The sequence below is a fragment of the Podarcis filfolensis genome, assembly GCF_964270895.1.
Source record: "Podarcis filfolensis genome assembly, chromosome: 11".
Classification (NCBI taxonomy): domain Eukaryota; kingdom Metazoa; phylum Chordata; class Lepidosauria; order Squamata; family Lacertidae; genus Podarcis; species Podarcis filfolensis.
This window is the reverse complement of record NC_139613.1, coordinates 26,866,544-26,888,752: the sequence shown is the minus strand read 5'-3', so window position 1 is coordinate 26,888,752 and position 22,209 is coordinate 26,866,544. Positions and strand designations below refer to the sequence as shown.

Sequence of the window (22,209 nt, the reverse complement as noted above, 5' to 3'; positions counted from 1 at the left end):
GATAAGGAATAAATCCCTTAGGACTAGGCAAGTGTAGAGGAAAAACGAGGATAGGCTGAGGTCTCTGGCTCACCTCTGCCATGAATTCAGTGGGTAGCCTTAAACAAGCATTAGCATCTTTGCCTCAGCCCCTACCCTAACACTGCAATATGGGGACATTGCAGGATTATTGTAAGAATTACATCAATATACTGCATCTGTAGTGCATCAAACACTTAAAAGTGTGATATAAATGCTGTTAACAATTTTCTTCCTCCCCCAAACTGAACAGTCTCAAGTATTACAGTGGTACCTCGGGTTACAGTCGCTTCAGGTTACAGACTCCACTAACCCAGAAATAGTACCTCGGGTTAAGAACTTTGCTTCAGGATGAGAACAGAAATCATGCTCCGGTGGCGTGGCAGCAACGGGAGGCCCCATCAGCTAAAGTGGTGCTTCAGGTTAAGAACAATTTCAGGTTAAGAACAGACCTCCAGAACGAATTAAGTACTTAACCCGAGGTACCACTGTATAAAGTATTTGGGGCGAGCGACAGCTGTATTATAGAGTCCTGGTTACATTTATGTAACTTCCTCCAAGGAACTCAGTCAGCATGTCATAGCCACTGAGCATGCTCAGTCCCTGTCCCGTTTTAGGGTTTCTCCCCTACCGATTTTTAAAAATTGTTACTGCCTTCATGGTCAGTATGTTTCTGGATACTAATTGGTGGAAAGCACAGGAGGGGAGAGTACTCTTGTGAGCTGGTGATGATGATGGAAAATGAAATCAAGCAGGAAATGTTGCAGCAACCTGTATTTTCAGTTACCCTCACATGCACCAAATAAGTGTGATCCTATCACAAAGAGGTAAAATTTCTAGATATCCAAAATGACCAGGCCCTAGAATAGTTTGCTCATGAAGTGAGGAGAGGGTCAGCAACACTGAACATAATCTTAAGTGGTGCTCCTGGTGATGTTGAATGAACTGAGAACAGCAAGCACAGTACTATCGAATTCTACATGTACAGAAGTGGGCAATTACCCAAAAAGTCCAACGGTTCCACTTTTCACTTCCAAAGAGGAAGTTTGCCCAAAAGACTGATAAAAGTCAACAGTGCCAAATCTCTCCTGAATACTTGGGGGTTTCGAAACCACAATAATATAAATTTAGTCAGAATATACAAAATAGATCAAGGCCAAGAGGATGCCAGTGTGGTAAACAAGCAAAGTCTAGGAAGCTACTAGAAGCCAGCTTCCTTCAGAAAATGGAAGTCTTGCCAAATGGAAATAAAAAAGGAGCACAAATTTTGGCAAAAGAAACGCAGCAGACTATAAGGGGTGCAAAAAATAGGTTTCTTGATTTATCTGTCTCTAGAAGGGAATCAAATATATACTAAAGGAGGAAAACTGCAGAGAAATTTTTGCATCTTTCACTACAGACTCCCTATGCCTGAACTCAACTCTCTCAAGGAGGAACTGAGGCAAATAGTGCTGACAAGAGATGAAGTCCTGGGCATTATGTATTTATTTTTATATCAGAACCTTCCCCCAAAGGAAGCCCAGGGCTATTGAATTAAAAACAAAACAAATATATATATATTACCAGGTCCAAATAGTATCCATCCAAGAATTACTGAATAACTCAAATGTGAAATTGCTGATTTTCTAACAAAAATATGTAACTTGTCCCCAAGATCAGCCTCCATACCAGAGAACTGAAAAGTAATCAATGAGACACCAATCTTTAAAAAAGTATCCAGGTGGATCCAGAAAAGTACAAGGTTAGCTTAAGGTCTGCTCTCAGAAACTGGTGAAAAGCATTATTAAAGACAGAATTAGCAAATAAACAAGTCTGCTGAATAACTGCAATGACAATCTAATCTCATGAATTTAGAGTCTCCTGTGTATGTTTAGCAGTCTTGGAATGTAAAGAGAGATACTCTTATGGAATTGTTATAAAAATTCTAGTGTCTCAAATATAGAATAAATGTTCATAAATGCACATGGTAAACACACATTCAAGCCACATGTCTGAAATAGTACAGGAGAACAATCCTGAAGTCACCTTGACTCTTAATGACCCCAAAGATTTTGTCTGCAGAAGGAATTATCTTGGAGAAGTTCTTTTCACTTACAAATCCTACATATTCTGTCTTGAGGGCATATTTTGTATATGAATAGGGTATGCCTGGGACCTGGATCGAAAAACTAAAGCGTCTCAAAAGAATGGCCAGACTGCCTAGGTAGGGCAATATCAAAAGTCTTTAAAGGGGCTTACAGACTTTGGTCCTCACCTCCTTGCGGGGTGGGGGTGGGGGACGGACTCTGTCGCAACAGAAAATAAAGGCTTTCCTTGCTTTCACTGGATCCTACCTCTCTGACTGATAACGGTTTTAGGGAACACTGAATCCCTGTAAAAGTCAACCCCATTTTTTCTGTAACTGTCAGTAATAGAGGAGTAGAGAGTAGGAATAAATTGACATTTCTTACACTGCTGGGAAACAAGAAGCATGGTCTACCAATGGTTGGTATTGGGACATGTGCTTTTTAAATTGCTATGCCAGAGATTGTGGTTTGTTACTCCTGCTGGCTAGAGAGGAGACACAAAGCAGGAACAATCTCCATGTTTACAATAAATCATTAACTACAGACTAGGGCAGTTAAGAAGAAACTCATACAGAACTAAATTGTCTCATCACTGGGACATCTTTCTATCCTATAAGTCAAGTTTTAAGGTGTAATCAATAATATGTCACTAGAAATATATAAAAATTATAAAATGTTTATTTTACATAGTGGTTCAAATTTCCAATTAGTTATTCAACTTTCCCACTGAACAGAAACATAGGAGTGCAAGAACAAAGAATGTATTTTATACCCCTGACTAATTGTTAAAATAACTTTTCTTCTTTAAAAAATTAGCTCAGCTCAGTGACAATTTTTAATTGGTAGAATCTATTTTTCCTTATTCAACAAAGCTGTGCTTAGAAAATAGGATTATATACAGAACTGGAATATAAAATTGTACATATTCATTTGTATCTAATGAACTTACTTTGAAAAACCCATTTTAAAAATGTGTAGATACACATACACATACAGCAGCAAAATAACTCTGAAGATGCCATTTTTTGGAGTCTGGCTATTTCTGTTGCAACCTAAAATTATTTTCTTTAGGCTTGAGATGGTAGAGAAATGCTTGATATTCCTTTTGGGGGGAAATGTGCAATATAGTTGTGCTCATCCACAATCACATAGCAAAATTTCTTTAATAGACACCAAATAACAGTATTTTTACATTGCCAGTATTTCCACATATACAGCATATGTTCTACTTATCCCACCTCTTCTTAAATCTCTTGATCTTATTTTTAAAGGTATGTAACATTTTCTAAAAATCCAAATATATACGGCATTTGTTTCTGTACATTTATGTGCAAATTCACCTGATGAAATACAGACAGTGAACCCTACAGATTCAGCTTCCGGTTACATGATGTAAGTGCCATCTTTGTAGTATTTCATGGATTCCATTTGTTTTGTCATCGCAAGGACATCTTGAAATCCTGTACTGAGGCCAGACATATGCTGAAAATAGGCTTCTTTTTCCACTTGGACAGTTAAATTATTAACTCCAGCATCCTTAAGAATTGCTGAAACCTGAACAAAATAAAACAAAATAAAAATACGAGCATCACATCTTCAGCAAATGTTTCTTTGGAGCTCTAAGCAAGACAATCTTGCTGCACAAAGGAGAAGTGGTATCACTTTGCATTTGAGATTTACATCCTATCCTCCACAGAGTTGCATGAACCATTAAGATTGCATGTGAGTCCTACTGAGCTCAAATGACTAACTAGAATCTATTCTTTCCAAGCACAACAAAAGAGAAAAAATGGGTAGCAGAGAGAGCATGGTGCGGGACCAGGTCTACAAACTATGATGGAAAGTATCTTTTGCAGTTATGCAATGATAAGCATATAAGATGCAGGGATGAGGACTAGAACACACTCTTATACCCCAGATGTGGGTCTATTTATAGTTTGTCTGTCTTGGAGGCTCGGCGTGCTCTTACTGCAACTTCTTCTGAAGAATACAGAACAAAAACTGAAGTTTGTTTTCAATTCCCCACCATTTATTGAAATCCCAGGCCATTCAAAATATACATGTGTTGCGACGCTTCTAAAAAGGTGTTCTCCCCAAAGACCAATAAAGCCTGGTAAAGACAAGGATGCCGTAAGTTGTTTCCACCAATAGTTAGCTGCAGCGTTTTGCAGTAGCTGGGGCTTCCAGACACACAGTGCATATCGCTCTATGTCTTGGAGTCATGAATGCAAGAATCTCCATGGCCAAGCGACTCATGTCCAAAAATGGCTGTAGTTGGCACACCAGCCCAGTCACTGAGGTCCTCAGGGCAGTAACTGTTAACGGTCTCCCATTGCTTAGACACATGGAATGCATCCACCAGGAGCTATGCATTCAGTATTGTGCAGAACTCCTAGCTGAGGTCAGAGAGCACCCTGCCTCCACCTTGTTGGATGTTCAGGCACTTGGTGAATATGCTTTTTTTAAAAAAACAAACAAACCAAAATTCAGCAAGCATCATCATAATAATTTTTATTTGTATCCCCCCCATCTGGCTGGGTTTCCCCAGCCACTCTGGGCGGCTTCCAACAAAGATTAAAAATACATTAAAATGTCACACATTAAAAACTTCCCTGAACAGCCTTCAGATGTCTTCTAAATGTCAGATAGTTGTTTATCTCTTTGACATCTGATTTTATCTCTGTAACCTTACTGCAAACAATGCAGAAACTGTTGTGTTAAGAGGTGTATAAACTGTTTAAATTAATAAACAACCAGAAGCGGGCGGAAAAGCATCATTTCACACCTTCGCTGCTGGAACATGCTGCAGAGATGGTGAAGAAATGAGGCCCCAGTTTGCCAAAACATCTGCCCAGCTGAAGTAATATGGAATCTCACAGAAAGTGTAAGAGCAGAAAGCTCTACAGAGCACCATGAGCAGTATCCAGCAGTTGCTATTACAGAAGTGGCTGTCAGCTCATAATATACCATCTAGTTTACGCTGCTGGGTGCCCACATACACAAATGTGGAGAAATCTGGTAGCATGAACTAGTTCTGTGGGCCTTGGTGGGCGAAGCGTGAACACACAAAGTTACCTGCTGTATAATTCTCTGCTCCATTACTTCTGACATTACTTGCACATGTATAGTGCCTGCCACAACATTAGCAGAATGACACCAAAAATGAGGATCCCTATAGGATATGACACCATCAATTTTCTGGATCTGTAAAAAAATCCGAAAAAACATTTCTATACATATGCAGAATAGTATTTTTTTGTAATAGTATTTTTTTGACTGTTCAATGTTACCACTCTCTCGGTACCTGGTTTTCACTAAATCACAGTTATATAATAAAGAATCATTGTATTAAAGTATCAGCGCATATTTGTGAATGCAAGCCTTATTTCAAAGATAGTGTAATGCTTTAAATTCTATACTCTTTAAATTGCACACTATTCTCCTCAGTGCATCTGAAAGCCCTAGAAGAGTCTTAGCCTGCAAGTTAATACATTAGCAGGATTTTAAAAAACACTTGTAATGTTATATACAATGTGAAAACTCGGAGGTAATTAGAGATAAAGATTTTATAGACATGCATAAATGAAAATAATACAAAGGAACCAGGGGAGGGAGTAGAGGGAAATCGGGGGATTCAAGTAATTCCAGAATGTGGATTTAAAATTGATTGTTTATATAGTTGTTTTAAATGTTTATTTTTTTTTCTTTAATGCAATATAAAAATTTCACAAAGATTCTTAGTCCGAGTAGCAGCTTCGGACAGAAATGGTAGAATAAACTGTACTTTTTTTGGGGGGGGGGAGAAAGTAACCTGAACTCTGTAGTTTTGCAAAGGTTGCCAATTCAAAGTGAACAAACCTAAAAACAAGGCCCTTTCCAAAAGAATGTTATGTGGTTGACAATGAGGAGTACTCATTGCAGAAATTCTAAATTTCATGACACATGAGCGAATGTGAAGAAAAAACCCCCAAGGGGCAGTAAATTCTAACCTTTTCCAAAGCCATGTGCAGATCTTTCTCATGCTCTAGTGGCAGCCTCAACAAGAGTACCTGACAGGCATCTTTTATCAGTGGGATCACACTGAGAAAAATCAATGTAGCAATAAAGAGGGAGCAAAGGGGATCGGCTATCAACCAGCCAAACTGCTGAATGAGTATTGTTGATATGATCACGCCAACGCTGCCAAGGGTGTCTGCCAAGACATGCAGAAATACTCCTGAAACAAACAAACAAAAATTTCCCAGATCATTAAGACATAATTCGGCAGTTGAACAGACATTAACAGTGAGCATGCATTGGAAAAGCACAACATACCAACGTACTCCTATCATCGTATTGGATCCTTTAAATTGACCATTCTATTATGAAATCTTTAAAAACCAAACAACCTTATTACAACTTCCCTTCCAGTACTGTCCCCCTCCCCCCATAAATTTGCAAAAAAAAAAAACCCCAAACCCAACCACCTTACTGTCCCCCCACTTACCTCTCATGTTGGCATTCATGCCACCTCCCAGTGCCCCATGCGAGTGTCCGTGATTATGATTGTGCCCATGGTCACTATGGGAATGGCTGTGGCTATGGCCGTGTCCATGGTGGGAATGGCTGTGGTCGTGTGCATGGCATCCTCCCCGAGAAGGCCCATGGGAGTGGGCGTGGCTAAAGGCACAGATACCAACAAGGTTTACTATCAATCCTCCAACAGAGACAGGCTGCATGAGGGAGAGACAGAGAATCTTTAAACTGTTTACTCCTTTTAACTGTGCCAAGGGGGGGGGGGGACGACGACGACAAACACATACAGTATAAAGCAGGGGTGGCCTTCCAGATGCTGGGTTCAAATTCCCATCAGCTCCAGCCAGCATTGCCAATGGTCAGGGGTGATGGGAGTTACAGTACAACAACATCTGGAGGACCACAGGTTCTCTACCCTGGCTTAGGGGGAGAGATGGGAAGTGGGGAGTGGGGGAGAGGAGAGATAAATAGGAGTAAGAGGGTGGAGTTATATGGCCCAGTTCAGAAACATTGCATCTGTGCTGGCTCCATGTAATTGAACAGTTGCAAGCATGTACAATATTAAGACCCTTTTCAGAAAACAAGGATGTAGTTAATCTATTTGTACTTTAGCAGGAGAAGTGAAGATGAGAGCATCCTCCTAAACAGCAGCTATAGCTTTGCCCTGGAGGAAAAGGGTTATGACTGTTAAGGATAAGAATTTCCAGCAAGTATAATTTATTGCCTCTCATATGCATTGCAATCTTATGGAAACAACTGTGAAATGAACACAGCCAGTGCACCAGAGCAATGTTTGAGGGATTAAAACTTTTTTTGTTTCTACCATACAGATCAGAATGTTAAAGAGCAATAAATCAAGTATTAACAGAAAATAAGGTTATAAACTCACAGTCAGCATATTGGTATCAATGTCTGGAGGATCAACTAGCCTGGCCACAGACTCGATGAAGACAAAGAAAGCTATTACCATGAGAAAAAGGCCATTAATAAACCCAGAGAGAATTTCTACACGGCCAAACCTGGAATTAAAGTGAGGAATAAAAAATCATTTGGAATGGGGGAAAAGAATAAAAGACATATAAAAACAATTCCAAAGTAGTCTAATAATTGTGGCGTTCTGAATTATGCTAAACCCTGAACTATTTTGCCAGAAAACCTGTGATTATTCAACCAATGAAGTCAATTAGCCTGATGTATATGAATTTGCTTGACTTCCAGGCTTTCTCTATTACACAAATTGCTAATGTGTAACATGAAAGTGACTTTTTTTGTCAGGCTGCTATGTTTCTCAGAAAGATATGTATGAGAAAGAGACAAGAATCTTCAGGAAGTAATACTAAGTAGTTCTGATTTTCTGGGATAAAAGGGATGGTTAAATGGAAAGATTTTTATGTTTTTCCATTTGACATTTCCCCCTCAAAACTTTGGAATGGAAAATAAATAAATACAAATGTATACAAAATCAATTCCACAGTAGCCAAATAATTGCCTTGTTGTGAGAAGTGTTTGATTAGACTCTAATATGTGACTGGGGTAGTTTAACCTGGAAAGCTCATTTTCCCAACATAATCTCCCACAAATCTTCCTTAATATTGGAAGCTACCTTATACCAAGCCAGTCCATTGAGCCACCTAGCTCAGAATTGTCTAGGCTGACCTGCAACATTTTTCTAGGGTTTCAGACAACCACATTTCCCAACCCTACCTGGGCAAGTCACTGACTGAACCTGAGACCTTTTACATAAAAAGCACTTGCTCTGTCACTGAGCTAAAGTCTTTCTACATCTCGTGCTATTTCAGCTAGTATTAATAGGTCTTTATAATTACCGTATTTTTCGCCCTATAGGACGCACTTTTTCCCCTTCAAAAATGAAGGGGAAATGTGTGTGCGTCCTATGGGGCGAATGCAGGCTTTCGCTGAAGCCTGGAGAGCGAGAGGCGGCGGTGCACACCGACCCCTCTCGCTCTCCAGGCTTCAGGAAGCTCTCCGCAAGCCTTGCGCGCCCGGCGGGAGTTCCCGTGGGCTTGCAAGGCTTGCGGGCGGCGTAAGGCTTGAGGGCGGCAGCCTGCAGCCCGGAGCACATGGCGCCCTCCGGAGGACGCCCCGTGCTTGTGCAGGTGTCCGCAAGCCTTGCGCGCCCGGGGGGAGTTCCCCTGGGCGCGCAAGGCTTGTGAGTGGCAGCCTGCAGCCCGGAGCGCTCTCTGGAGGACGCCCCGTGCTTGTGCAGGTGTCCGCAAGCCTTGCGCACCCAGCAGGAGTTCCCCTGGGCGCGCAAGGTTTGCGGATAGCAGCCTGTTCTGGGGGCTGGGGTCGGGGGAAGCTCGGGCTTCCCCTGCCCCAGCCCCGCGGCTGGGGGGGGAAATAATTTTTTTTATTCATCCCCCCCCCCAAAAAAATGAGGTGCGTCCTATGGGCCAGTGCGCCCTATAGGGCGAAAAATACGGTAGTTCAACATACATACCCATAGGAGAATATGCGAGTTGCTTTCCATCTAGTCATCAGTGCTGCAAACAGACCCATAACTAAAGCTGAACAGTCAAAAAGCATGTGAAATCCATCTGAGATTAAACCTAGGCTGTTGGTCCACACACCATAAAATAATTCCACAAAAGTAAAAGCCTAGAACGAAAGTGAATAACAGAGATTTCATTATGAAAATGATACATAAAACTACTCATTGAAGAAGCATGTGCCTGACATATTTTGAAACTCCCCTTTTTGCAACTCCAGTCTGAGGAGAGGGGCTCACATATAATGAGGAAATCAAAACTTCCACACACTACTCAGTGTAACAATACGAGGTAGAAAATTGCAGTCTTAACATGTCTGCTTCTGTTAAAACGAGGACATGGAAAAATGCTTTATTATCTTTTACCTTTTATGAAAGAATGTTATCAACTTTTTTGAATAACTTAGAAATGAACTTTGAAAGTAGTAGAATCACAGAACTGTAGTGAGGATCATCTAGTTTAGTCCAGCCCCCTGCAATGCAGGAATATGCAGTTGTCCCACCTTGGGGGTGGTGGTGGGGTTTCAAACCTTCAACCTTGGTGTTATCAGCACAATGGTCTAACCAACAGAGCTACTGTTCCAGTTAATGATCTATTGAAGTTTCTTTCGTTACTGAAAGTAATAGTGTATGCAACAAATTAAAAGTTTACAAAGGAAACAAAGATGCCTTAACAGGGCTAGTGACAAAGTAGTGGCTTGGAGAACAGCCAGGGCAGGGTCAAGATGCCAGTCATTTGCAGAGGGAAGCATGCAGAAATCAGGCACTTCCCTACTCCCCCTTGAAATGAAGGAATATCAACTAAAGCATCCATGCCAGTTGGCCACACAATCTCTGCTTAAAAACTTCCAATTTAGGAGAGACCACCACCTTCCATTGCATATCTGGTCTTAAAACCTAAGTTTACCCCCCACTTCACCAAAACCAGAAATAATTTCCTCAAAGGGATTAAAAAAACAACCAACTTACCAGATTTAGGCACAGAAAATAGAAGATCTGCCTTGAGTCAGACTCCTCAAGAATTTGTTTCAGCGATTCTTTAATAAATCGAGGTAAAGACTGAGAGCTGTGTTGCAAGGCATCCCCCATAAAATTGTACAATGGTATTCCCTCAGGAGAATAACCTATAAGAGTGCCTTTCTGTCCTTTTCGTGTTGGGGAGGAGAGAATATTGGCAGCTGAAGAGAAAGCATATGTTGTTTACATTTTGTAACAGTCCTGTAATGAAGGGTTGTACCCAATGTTAGTCCTACTCAAGGAAGACCCATTGGAATGAATATGGCTAACTTTGGTTCATTGATTTCAATGGTACTTACCCCCGAGTATAACTTCATTGTATACAACCCATAAGCATTTTAGCTAGAAACAAGAACTGGAACATTTTATTAACCCGCTAATCACTCAGAATGTGGCAAGAGAATTCAAGGTCCATGATATTTTGCGTGTTTAATGCAGAGATTTTTGCAAAACTATTCCTCATTCATCCTGTTTGTTGGGGGAGAAAAGTCTCAGGTGTGAAGGCCAAATGAACTGACCCCTAATCTGGGTTTGATGCAGCCTCAGTCCTATGGTCATATTAACCAAAGCTGAAATTTCCAAAGGGAATGCAGAGAAAAATCTAACTCTAGAAGTAAAGCCAGGGGTTATTACCTTAAGCTTTCATGGAAAGGCTGTACCTTTTAGAAGCTGATCAATGTTTCCACAAGCAGTCAAGTAAGAGAGAAGTGACAACCCACAAACTTAGTCCAATTTTAAAACACTTGTACAAGTGCAAAAGCCAATGATCAGTTTAGAACTGCCTACATACAAACTATATAGAAGAAACAGAGGAACAATTTCCCATTGTATCACTACACTTGTGAGGGATCAAATAAGTTGTCCCTGAAGATCATAATGCAAATGAAATCTAAGACCACACATTCTGTGATAACAAGGCGTGTTGAATTTCTTTCTATCCAAGTATGAAACAGTCCTAAGCACATGCCACCATTCTTCTGAAGTTACTAATACGTACACAAAATGAAGAAAATGGTACTGACGACCACTCCTCCAGAAATAACATGCTCTGTGGTTTCCTGATGTGTCGGTCTGTTGATAGCTCGAAGCTGGTCTGTTATTGGATGTGTCCAAAAGTTGCCAAGAAGGAGAGCACTAATGAAAATGAGAAAGGATCCGTAACGAGCACACTTTGAGACTTCTATCTTGATGGAACACACAGATTCTACGTAGAAGTCCAAAACCACGACAAAAAAGATAACTGTGATGAAGGGCATGATGAGAGAAGACCAGGATTCTACTTTACTCTGCAATAAAAAGATGCAAACATTCAATACCGGCGGCAAAAACAAGTTTGCATTCACAGTAGTTGTGGTTATAAATTTACCGTATTTTTTGCACCATAACACTCACTTTTTTCCTCCTAGAAAGTAAGGGGAAATGTCTGTGCGTGTTATGGAGGGAATGCCTACGGGTGGCGGGGGGGATCTGCTGCAGTCGTGAGCAGAGGATCCATGGTTCCCCTTCCTTCCCTCCTCCGTGGCTCGCTTTGAAACAGCAAAGCGGGAGAAGAGCCGCTGAGTGGGGAGCACTTACACACGAGTGTAAGCGGCTCTTGTCCGGTTGGTTCCTTTAAAGCAAGCAGGCTCTCTGTCCTTCTCTCCTCCCCACTCAGCTCGCTACATAGCAGCAAAGTTTTTCAGCTCGCTAAGCTGGGGATGAGCGGGGAGGAGGAAGAAAAGCAGAGCCTGCTTGCTTTAAAGGAGCAAAGTGGGAGAGGAGAGGAGCCTTCTCCCCTTATAGCCCTCTTCTTCATTATTAGCAGCATCCTTCTCTACCCACCCCACGCGTGCTCCTTGTCCCTTGAGTGCTTTTCCTTCCCTCCCCACTTAAAACGTGGTTACAAAGCACGGATCCACATGGATCCTCAGGATTTTTGCATTGGGCTACTCCAAACTCACTGTCAGATCACATGTCTGTGGCCACAGCATGAACCACAAAAATCATACATCCACTGTTTCGTTTAGAATATTTTTTTTCTTGTTTTCCTCCTTTAAAAACTACGTGTGTGTTATGGTCGGGTGCGTGTTGTAGAGCGAAAAATACGGTAGTTTCCAGAAAGCCATTTGTCAGCGGTTATGCCACTTACCTCTGTTGTCAGAGATAAAACAATCACCCAGGGACTCAAAAGGATGACCGAAACAAGATGAGACAGCGCTTGAAGGCGTTTGGCTCCACCAATATCTACTGAGAGCTTTCGGGAAGCTGTGTGAAAACCAACTTTACAGCATAATGCTAACACTAGCAAAATTACTCCACCCTGCAAAAGAAGGGAAAGTAATATCAGTATACTTAAGAATCACACATTGTAAATCTGTTTTAAATATTATTTGTGAAAGGCCCAGAAAACACTACTTTCATCCCCTGCCACCTTATTTGATGCACAGAAGTTCTATGCATGGGGGATTCTTAGTATTTTTCGCTCTATTAGACGCAGTTTTCCCCTCCAAAAATTGAGGGGAAATGTGCGTGCGTCCTATGGAGCGAATGCAGGCTTGTGCCATAGCAGGCTTGTGCCTCCGGCAGGGAGAGGCTGCACGGGGCATTGGCTTCTTTAGCTCCACGCAGCCTCTCCCGGCAGGGAGAGGTTGCATGGGGCTAAAGAGGAAGCCAAAGCAGCGAGCGGGATCCATCCCGCTCGCTGCCTTGGCTTGTGACATAGCCGCCGCAACCCCTCCGGCAGGGAGAGGTTGTGCACAGCCTGTACGCTGCCTTTTGGGGCTGGGGGGGGAAAAGATTTTTTTTATTGATTTTCCCGTCTAAAAACTAGGTGCGCCCTATGGTCCGGTGCGCCCTACGATGCGAAAAATACGGTACATTATTGGCAGCTTCCAATACTGGAACATAGTTAATAAAATTAATCCTTATACTGTTGCAATGGCATCCATGCTTATATTTCCTAAATAAAAATTCTAGTCTATTATGATAAACAAACATAGTTAATTACTGGAAACTGGAGACAGCTAAATTAAAAATGTGTGTGATTGTCTATAACAGGACCTATTTGATTGCTACCTTAAGTATCCTATGCTGTTCTATAGTAAATGTGTTTCATTTTCTCTACGTTAGTAAGAATGTTCGGCAAAAGTTTAAAAGTAACAAAATTCAGCAACTCATTCCTATTTATTTTTTCCTGACTCTAGGGCACCAATTTTAATGTGCAAGATGGACTCCATGGTTAGATCCCAGTAAGTATTTCAATAGTGGAATGGAAATTACAAAATGCCTTTATATCTGCATGCTAAGGTTCTAGGAACTCCACAACCTTTTATCAATGGACAGAATTTTGATTGAAATAAACTGTGCATGGAAAAAGACTGAGGGTGAAGAACAGGCAGCTTATGAAGTGCTGAGCATTAGCAGCAGCTACAATCAAACCAGTATGTTATGTTATCGTACTGCAAACTTGATGGTGTATTTTAATATTTACTTATTTTTAAATGGTTATTGTTCTCAAGTAAGATCAGAATGCCGTTAGTGAAATGACCTTTTAAGCGACAAATAAAACACGCACACCTGTTGCACATATCTGAAAAGTGCTGCTGAAACGAATCAACAAAGCAATGCAACAGAACCGGAAGACATTTAAGAACTGCACTATTGCCATGAGCAAGCCATTCAAGGCTCCTAACATTATGTACTTTGTGCACTTTTTCAACAGTTCATCATATGAGCAGCATTTACCTTATGATCGGCAACTCCTAAGAAAGCGATGATTGTGTAAAGTAAGTGTGTCAGGGCACTGTCATGGTGTCCTTCGGCTAAAGAAAGTAAAGGTCAGGAAAATTCGGCAATGGAGTCCTACCCCCTACCTTTCAGTCATAGACAGATATGAGCAGACAAGTATGAAAAGCACTCCCATCTTTGTGAATTGCTTCCTTGAATAAATTAAACAAAGCTCAATAACTATAGGAAGGGAAGCATAGGAGGGTAAGAATTCATGTGACCTAAATTGAATAGTACACATTTCACAGAAGACACTTCTCTTGAAAATACTCCCGTAAGAATTAGAAACAATACACAGGAATTTAAACTGCACAAAAGAGAAAACTGATATTTTGCAGTACAGTCACAAAACTATGCCAGAAAATATTTTTTCATTAGCAGTAATGAGTGTCTAAATTAAATTGGGGAGTTGGAACATAATTTTATCCCTTACACACGGTCAGAAAGGATACGATGTTCTGCAATTTTAGCCATGAGGTCATCATTATCAAAAAGCAAAAGACAGATCACAGCAATAATGAAAAAGGCCACACCTCTTGTCTGAAAAACAAAAAATAGCAATAGGAAAGCTGATCAGGAAAGCAGGAAAACAGAAATATGCCAAGAACTTTCAATAAAATTTAATTCAATATACCTCTGGATTGGGGGGTGAGGCAGGGAACAGGGGGAATTAAATCTGCCTTGATGTAGGTTATCTTGATAAGCTGAATACAATACTGTGCTTTGAATTTCTTTGACCTTCATTAGAATAATTCGTGGTATAATAAATCTTAATTATAGTCTTAAAAGGTTTTTCCACCAAGACTGTAAACACTCCATGAAGGAGTATTTTAAAATTACAAAATTACAGTTAGGGTAGATATTCTTATGAATTTTAGACAAATGCTATGGTCACTTCTTTTATATTCCAAAACATGTGGGATATTTTCACAAAATAAATGGCTAACCTTTGCTGGTCCTCCTCCTGAACTTGTGAACAGTACGCTGAGCAGTGAAATGACAACAATATCGCTGTGCTCAAAAAGCAACAGAGTTCTGCAAAACAAGAGATACAAATCTCATTTATGACAAACAGTAAATAGAAAAAATTTTAACATGCGTGAATTGGGTTAAAATTTAGTCTGAACAAGCAATTAAATAGATGCATTTAGTTACAATTCTAATTTTCAGTGGCAGATCTAGTTGTAATATATTTTTTTTTATTTTTTTAAAAAATTATGGTGTACTTCTGAATATCAAGAAATCATTACCACCAATATTTCAGTAATGCTACACACCTATCTAAAAATAGTTGATTAAGTGTCATCACAAAAAAAGAGGAAAAGTCACTGTGAAGCTATTTGAACTTTGTGTGGTTTCTTATTGCTATAATCATCTGAATGACTTCCTGGATTCCTACTAACCAAACGGTTACAACAATATCTGAATATAGGCTTGCCAAGCATCATACAAACCACCATCATACAAGGCCAGTCTCAAGAACATCATTGTGGTCTCCATAGAAACCGAATTATTCTGAAATTTCTATGATTTCTCCATTTGGGAAGAGGTGCTTTGAAGCTACGACAGCCAGCTGATTGTTGAGGCCCAATTGTCAGGACTTGTGCCCGCAGAACCTAATTTCAATCCACAGAGGTGAAAATGGGTTACCTGGTGTCAGAATGTCAGGTGACAGGTGGGGTGGTCTGCAGGGGGTGGAAAAGGTAAGGATCTGGACTGCTAGCCTGATCCAGTTCTGTACCCCTTCTTTATGTGAATAAACAAGTTGTCATGTTAGATATCTACAGTAAGTGCCATGACAAGAATATATTTACCTTAAAGGTCCACATAGGGTGAGGCCAAAAAACCACAAGAGGGAAATTACACAGCCAACGACAGCATGTTTAATTATTTTGATCCACTGTAAGAGAAAACATAATCCCAGTCATTAGAAATAACCATTACCAGTTAACATTTCAATTGCTGATTTTACTTGGGATATACAATTCAAATGAGGTCAAATTAACAACCTAAGCATCATTACCATAACTCTATTCTGCAGGCTAGAAATGACTACTTTTCACCTGCTCTGCCAACCCACTTGATTTCTCTGCTGGGTGCACAAGAAAGGGCTTCATCCCATGAATGTCCAGCACAGAAACTCAGCAGACTGGTGGCTCTTTCCCTCAGCCACCACCACACCATATTTCTATGCTGGATGAGCTTATTCACCTGCTGCATGCCTAGCAAGGAAATAAAGAAAGCAGGCTGTCCACTCAGCTGCCACCAATCTCCTTGATGCTGGGCATGTAAGAGGAAACTCATTTCCTGTGCAACTAGCAGACATGGACCGTGGGATGTCAGAGGAGCAGCTGAATGCTTCATTCCTTCCCAAGCATGCTGCTTAGCTTCTATGCAGGTGGCTTAGGAGGTAAAATGCTGCTCTTCACATACAGCATAGCAATGCAGTGAGCTGACAGGGGAATCAAGCACTGTCTTCCATCTAGTTCATTCAGAAATTCCTAGTCAATCTATGACAAGCAGTTGAGTGGGATGCTTTCAACACAGAGTAGAGCAGATCCATAGTTTTTTTTGCAACCTCAACTAAGGCTTCTATGGGAAAATCCTCACATTGTTTAACCCAAACATGTGTGTCAATTTGTCCTAAAAGCCACTTGCTTGGAGAGCTTTTATTTGGAGTCTTTAACTGAACAAATAAGTAGGGCTTTATGCAACCCAGCACTCAGGAGAACAATATCAACTTCAGCCTGTAACATGGCAAATAGGGTACCATCAGCTACTGCAATAAGATTTGACAAATTGATCCATTTCTTCTATGGTATCTAGATCTTCAAATTTCCACATATAACCCAATGTCCATATAATTATTCAAACCACAGGCACTTTAAGTATTCGAAATGCAGGGAACTAGTCTCCAAATTAACTTTAAACTGACAATCTTGGTAATTCTTTAATTTTAAAATACTGTTCAGACACCCCCCCCCCAAATACTATATTTTCTTAGCTTCCCAAGAGCATTGTCCAGATAAAAACCATAATGACAAATCTCTTGGAACAGTTTGATTGATTTAATACAGCCACAGGGAAGCAGCAGTTTTTTGACACAGCACAAGTATTTCCACTCCCCACAAAATAAAGTACCAAATAATACAATTCCGTGTACTGTATCAAGGGTAGGGAACCTTTCTTGCTCTGTGGGCTACATTTTATTAGGATAGTCACAAGCCAAATTTGACAGGTGGACAGACAGCTATAGGGAGCCTTTTAAATGGAACCTCAGTTGTTGAACGCTTTGGAAGCCGAACAATTCAGAACCCGAACACCAACAACCCGGAAGTGAATGCTTCCGTTTTCAAACGCGCCTCAGAAGTCGTTAGACTTCCAAGGCCTTGGAAGTCTAATGGCTTCTGAGGCGCATTTCTCCATTTTTTAAAAGGAATTTGCCGACCAGCAATTGAACCTGGTTAATAAACATTTCAGAAGTTGAATGGTCTTCCGGAACGGATTATGTTTGACAACAGAGGTTCCACTGCAGTGACAAAGGACATGAGCCCACTGCAGAACTGCTGAAATTTCTTCAAATTGGCAAAATGTACCTTAATAAGCAGAACTACTCCACCATCCCATGTGCATACCAAGAAATGATAATGGCCAATATGATTAAACCTAAGCTGATAAAAGTACAAAGTTTTCCCATAGGATGCAACTTTCAAAAGTTCTATAGGAAACAAATCCATTGAGGAACTACTACGCAAGCTCCACTGAAATAAACACCAATGCTCTTGCACAACTTTAATTCATTTCCATGTGGCCATGGCCCCAAGGCAGCAAGAAGTTTCCCATGAGGAGAAAAGTAGTTTTAGTTCTTAAAGTTTACATTTTAGAAGAACAAGCTACATATATAAACCACATCTATAATACTCACCTGATGTCTGGTGACAGGTTTTCCAGATGAAAATGGTTTTTGAAATAAAATCATAAAAAATGCCGACCTATGAAAAATTGGGATTTCCATTAAATCAAGTGAAATTACAGTTTATAGAAGGCAAGTGTTCAAACCAACACTGGCTATGTGTTTTAAAATACTTATTTTAAGTATCAGTACATTTGGAATCTTAATCCTACAAAACAGAAAATGAGCTCTTAGCCACTAAAGGTAAAGGGAACCCTGACCGTTAGGTCCAGTCGTGATCGACTCTGGGGTTACGCGCTCATCTTGCTTTATTGGCCAAGGGAACCGGCGTACAGCTTCTAGGTCATGTGGCCAGCATGACTAAGCTGCTTCTGGCGAACCAGAGCAGCGCACGGAAATGCTGTTTACCTTCCTGCCGGAGCGGTACCTATTTATCTACTTGCACTTTTTGACATGCTTTCAAACTGCTAGGTTGGCAGGAGCAGGGACCAAGCAATGGGAGCTCACCCCGTCGCAGGGATTCGAACCGCTGACCTTCTGATCGGCAAATCCTAGGCTCTCTGGTTTAACCCACAGCTCCACCCGCGTCCCCTCTTAGCCACTAGTTTGGTCCAAAACACCTTGCAAACATACTTCTGACCATGGTTCTAAACAGTGGTTTGGTACCAATTATGTTCAGCGAAAACATTGGTGCAGATGAACACCAACTAGTTAGCTGTGAAAATAAATGAGGACAAGAGGGATTTGCTTTGCTGACTACGAGGCATCACATCTGAACCTACATACCCCTGGATATAGGGCAGTATATAAATTCAATAAATAATAATAATAATAATAATAATAATAATAATACATTATCAACTGTAAATCTATGATTAGTAAAAAAGCAAGTTATGAAATTAATAAAGATATAAAATTAACCTTAATAGAAGTTGCTGTAATCAAAAGTCAACTTACCCAAGCTTCACTATGAAGATAAACTGTACAAGGTGAACTACTTTCAGGAGGTCATAAGATTCAAACAATCCTAAAGCCTTCAAAAACTTAGTTAAGCACAGTAACACAATATATTTAGTCAGGCTGGGGAGAGAAAAGGGGAAAAAAGTTTTATGAGATATTGGAAAGCATTTAGATATGAAAATTTAAATATATTCAATTTATATTATTCTAAAAAGCAAACATTTAGAGCACCATGTCAATAAACACAACTTACTCTTGATCATAATATTTAATTGCCCCTGGCAGATAACTGTTTAATTGTGCCTAAACAAAAGGTTGAACAAAAACAAAACTATGGGGCCTGGATGTGTCTGTTTACTCTTCAAAGCATCCTTATACTGGAATACTATGAAATAGATAATTTCAGCTCAACATTGTTTATCAAATGCTGTAGTGTTGATGTGTCAAAATGTATGCAGTTATATGCCTGGAGCACAAAACGCTTTATCACTATGGGTTTTTGTGCTCCAATATTTAAAAGAACAAGATGACTTCTGGGATAGGAGGCACTGCAACAAGCCTGCCAGTCATTGCATGCACCATAGAACTTGAACTCTGGGTCTGGGAATGTGTGAATGGAACAAGAAGAAGCATGCTTCTATGCAGCTCAAAATACTGCTACTTAACATGGTTGGTCTACTAAAAGATAACCTTAGCAAACAAGTGAGCCTAGTTATCCAACAGCCACCTGTGCAACTGAACTAAACAGATGAAACCTATATAGGGAAGCTAGATCCAGAGATTGTGAACCTTTCATGCTGCTTCACAAGCTACCAAACTCGTACACTTGCAAGTCATCACAGATGACTATCCTACCTACATGCACTTTGCTGTGCACATACTGCTGTGTGAGATATGCATACTAGTAGGAAAATTATATATTGCAATCTACCTGCAGAAATCATGTTACTTCTGTGTAGGAGTTTGACAATGTGTTAAATGGCTCCTGGGAGTTGCACAGAATGGAGAACTAGCTACACAGAATGGAAAACTAGACACAAAATCTCAGCAGCTGTCCAATGTGGGGTTTTCCCTGTTAAACACAAGGTTTAGATATAGGATCACATTCTGGGTTTGGACCTGTCACTAGGCCAGCCAGATGCAAAGAAGAGATATGTGTGTAGCTCCTATATCTTTACCATAGAGGCAATCTGGGAGACGCAGCATGACATGTAAAAATATTGGACACAGGAGGAAAAATCTAACCATATCTCAGGAGTTTCCCGATTCCACCTAACTATCTAAGTTTTAAATTCCAAAGAAGGACAGCTTTGTTCATTTCTTTCAGCAAGAGCACCAAGTCTCGTGACACAACAGGTTTCTTTGGGCACAAACTTCCAGAACCCAATTTACCGTTAGGCACTACATCGGATGGCGTGGACTCCAACTCACCAAAGCCTATGCCCTAAGAAGCTGGCAAGCCTTCAAAGAGAGCACAAGGTTCTTCATTGTTTGAGCGGGTCAAAGTGACTGTTCTCTTTCTGATAACAATAGGAGCCCTTGAGCACTTATTCAACAGTATAGGGCAGGGGTAGGCAACCTAAAGCCCGTGGGCCGAATGCGGCCTGATCGCCTTCTCAATCCGGCCCAAGGATGGTCTGGGAATCAGCATGTTTTTACATGAGTAGAATGTGTCCTTTTATTTAAAATGCATCTCTGGGTTATTTGTGGGGCCTGCCTGGTGTTTTTACGTGAGTAGAATGTGTGCTTTTATTCAAAATTTACCTCTGGGTTATTTGTGGGGCATAGGAATTCGTTCATTTTTCTCTCTCTTCAAAATACAGTCCGGCCCCCCACATGGTCTGAGGGACGGTGGACCGGCCCACGGCTGAAAAAGGTTGCTGACCCCTGGTATAGGAAGTCCTGTGCTCCTTCAACCTGGCATCCCTAACATAGAGGTCAACTTTCCCCTTTTCTTGCGAGGAATCCTATTCGGAATAAGGGAATTTCCCTTAAAAAAAGGGAAACATTGACAGCTATGATCCCTAATCTTAGCCTGGATGGCCAGGCATAGCTCAAGACAATGCCCGGCTCCTTCTGAGCCTACGCCAGCCTTCCCTGCAGAGCAGGCCGAGCATAAGAAGCTGCCTTACACCGAGAGGCCCATCTTAGCTCAGCATGGTCCACCCTGACTGGCAGCGGCTGCCCAGGATGAGGCCCCTCTCGACCCTCCCTGGAGGCCCCGGGGATTCAACCCGGGATGCTCCGCCCCTTGGCCGTCTCCCTCCGCGCCCCCTAAGCACGCCTGTCGGGGTGAGTTTGGGGGCGCCCCCCCGCGAGCCCCCCAGGCCCTGCCTCAGGCGGGAGCCCCTCTGCCCGCTCCACCCCCGGCGCAGGCCGTTACCGGGCGCTGGGCACGTCCACGGGCCCCAGCCGCCCGCCTCCGGGCAGGACCTCGCCGCCGCCGCATTTCTCCTCCATCGCCGGCTCTCGGGCCGGGCCTCCTCAGCCGCCGCCGCCGCCGCCTTCGCTCCCCGCGCGGGGCTGCCTCATCCTCCGCGGGCTGAGGGCCGGCTCCGCCAACAGGCAAGGCCCGCGGGCAGGCCTGGGCCCGCAGCGGAACAGGAAGAGGCTGGGAAACGGCAGAGCCACGTCCTCACTTGACGCCGGAACTGCTGATCCGGGAGAGCGCCGGATCCTGGGGGGGGGGGGGAGTGAAGGAAACGCGCGATGCCTAACGACTACGCTCCCCCTCCCCTCCCGCTGGCTAAATGGATTCGCCCAGCCAGGGCTCATAGAGTCTCTAAAGAGTGCGGTGCAGCGCCACCTATCGGTTTTCTACCGAGTTTATAGAAGTCCAGGAAGCTTTGGCCGCCGGATGTAGCTGCTGAACTACAATTCCCATCAGCCCCAGCAAGCACGCCAGGCATGATGGGATTGGTAGTTCAGCAAAACACCTGGCGGCTTTGAGGTTCCCCTATACCTGTACTCGGAAGTAAGCGCGCCACTTCCACCGAGTTTATAGAAGTCCAGGAAGCCGCGTTATGCGGCTCTTTGTCGGTCTAGCCCAGTATTTTATCTTCTCTGGCTGGCAGCTGTGGCTTTCTAGGATCTGCGTCAGGAAACGGCCTTTCCCTTTGCCGCCGGGGTACCAGATCCACCTGCTGGGATCTTCTTCAAAGCTTGTCCATGAGCTGTTGCCCTTCCCCAATGTTCAGTCGGGCTTCATTCTCAAATAAAAGTGGGCACAGGATACACATTTATTCAGAAGTACAGTGGTACCTCGGGTTACATACGCTTCAGGTTACATACGCTTCAGGTTACAGACTCGGCTAACCCAGAAATAGTACCTCGGGTTAAGAACTTTGCTTCAGGATGAGAAATCGTGCTCTGGCGGCGCGGCAGCAGCAGGAGGCCCCATTAGCTAAAGTGGTGCTTCAGGTTAAGAACAGTTTCAGGTTAAGAAC

General features: G+C 42.0%; 1 protein-coding gene across 1 annotated transcript; it reads right to left on the bottom strand.

Moving 5' to 3' along the window:
* Window positions 1-2,744: 2,744 nt before the first annotated feature.
* SLC30A5 (solute carrier family 30 member 5) lies at window positions 2,745-21,576 on the bottom strand. Its single transcript, XM_083577274.1, has 16 exons — window positions 21,147-21,576; window positions 18,761-18,883; window positions 17,816-17,882; window positions 15,705-15,790; window positions 14,838-14,925; window positions 14,343-14,430; window positions 13,849-13,925; window positions 12,254-12,424; window positions 11,123-11,411; window positions 10,078-10,286; window positions 9,061-9,218; window positions 7,489-7,618; window positions 6,571-6,796; window positions 6,074-6,300; window positions 5,160-5,288; window positions 2,745-3,638 (listed from the first exon to the last, which is right to left on the bottom strand). The coding sequence occupies exons 1-16, from the start codon at window positions 21,221-21,223 to the stop codon at window positions 3,468-3,470; spliced, it is 2,316 nt and encodes a 771-aa protein (XP_083433400.1). The 5' UTR covers window positions 21,224-21,576; the 3' UTR covers window positions 2,745-3,467.
* Between the last annotated feature and the right edge of the window lie 633 nt (window positions 21,577-22,209).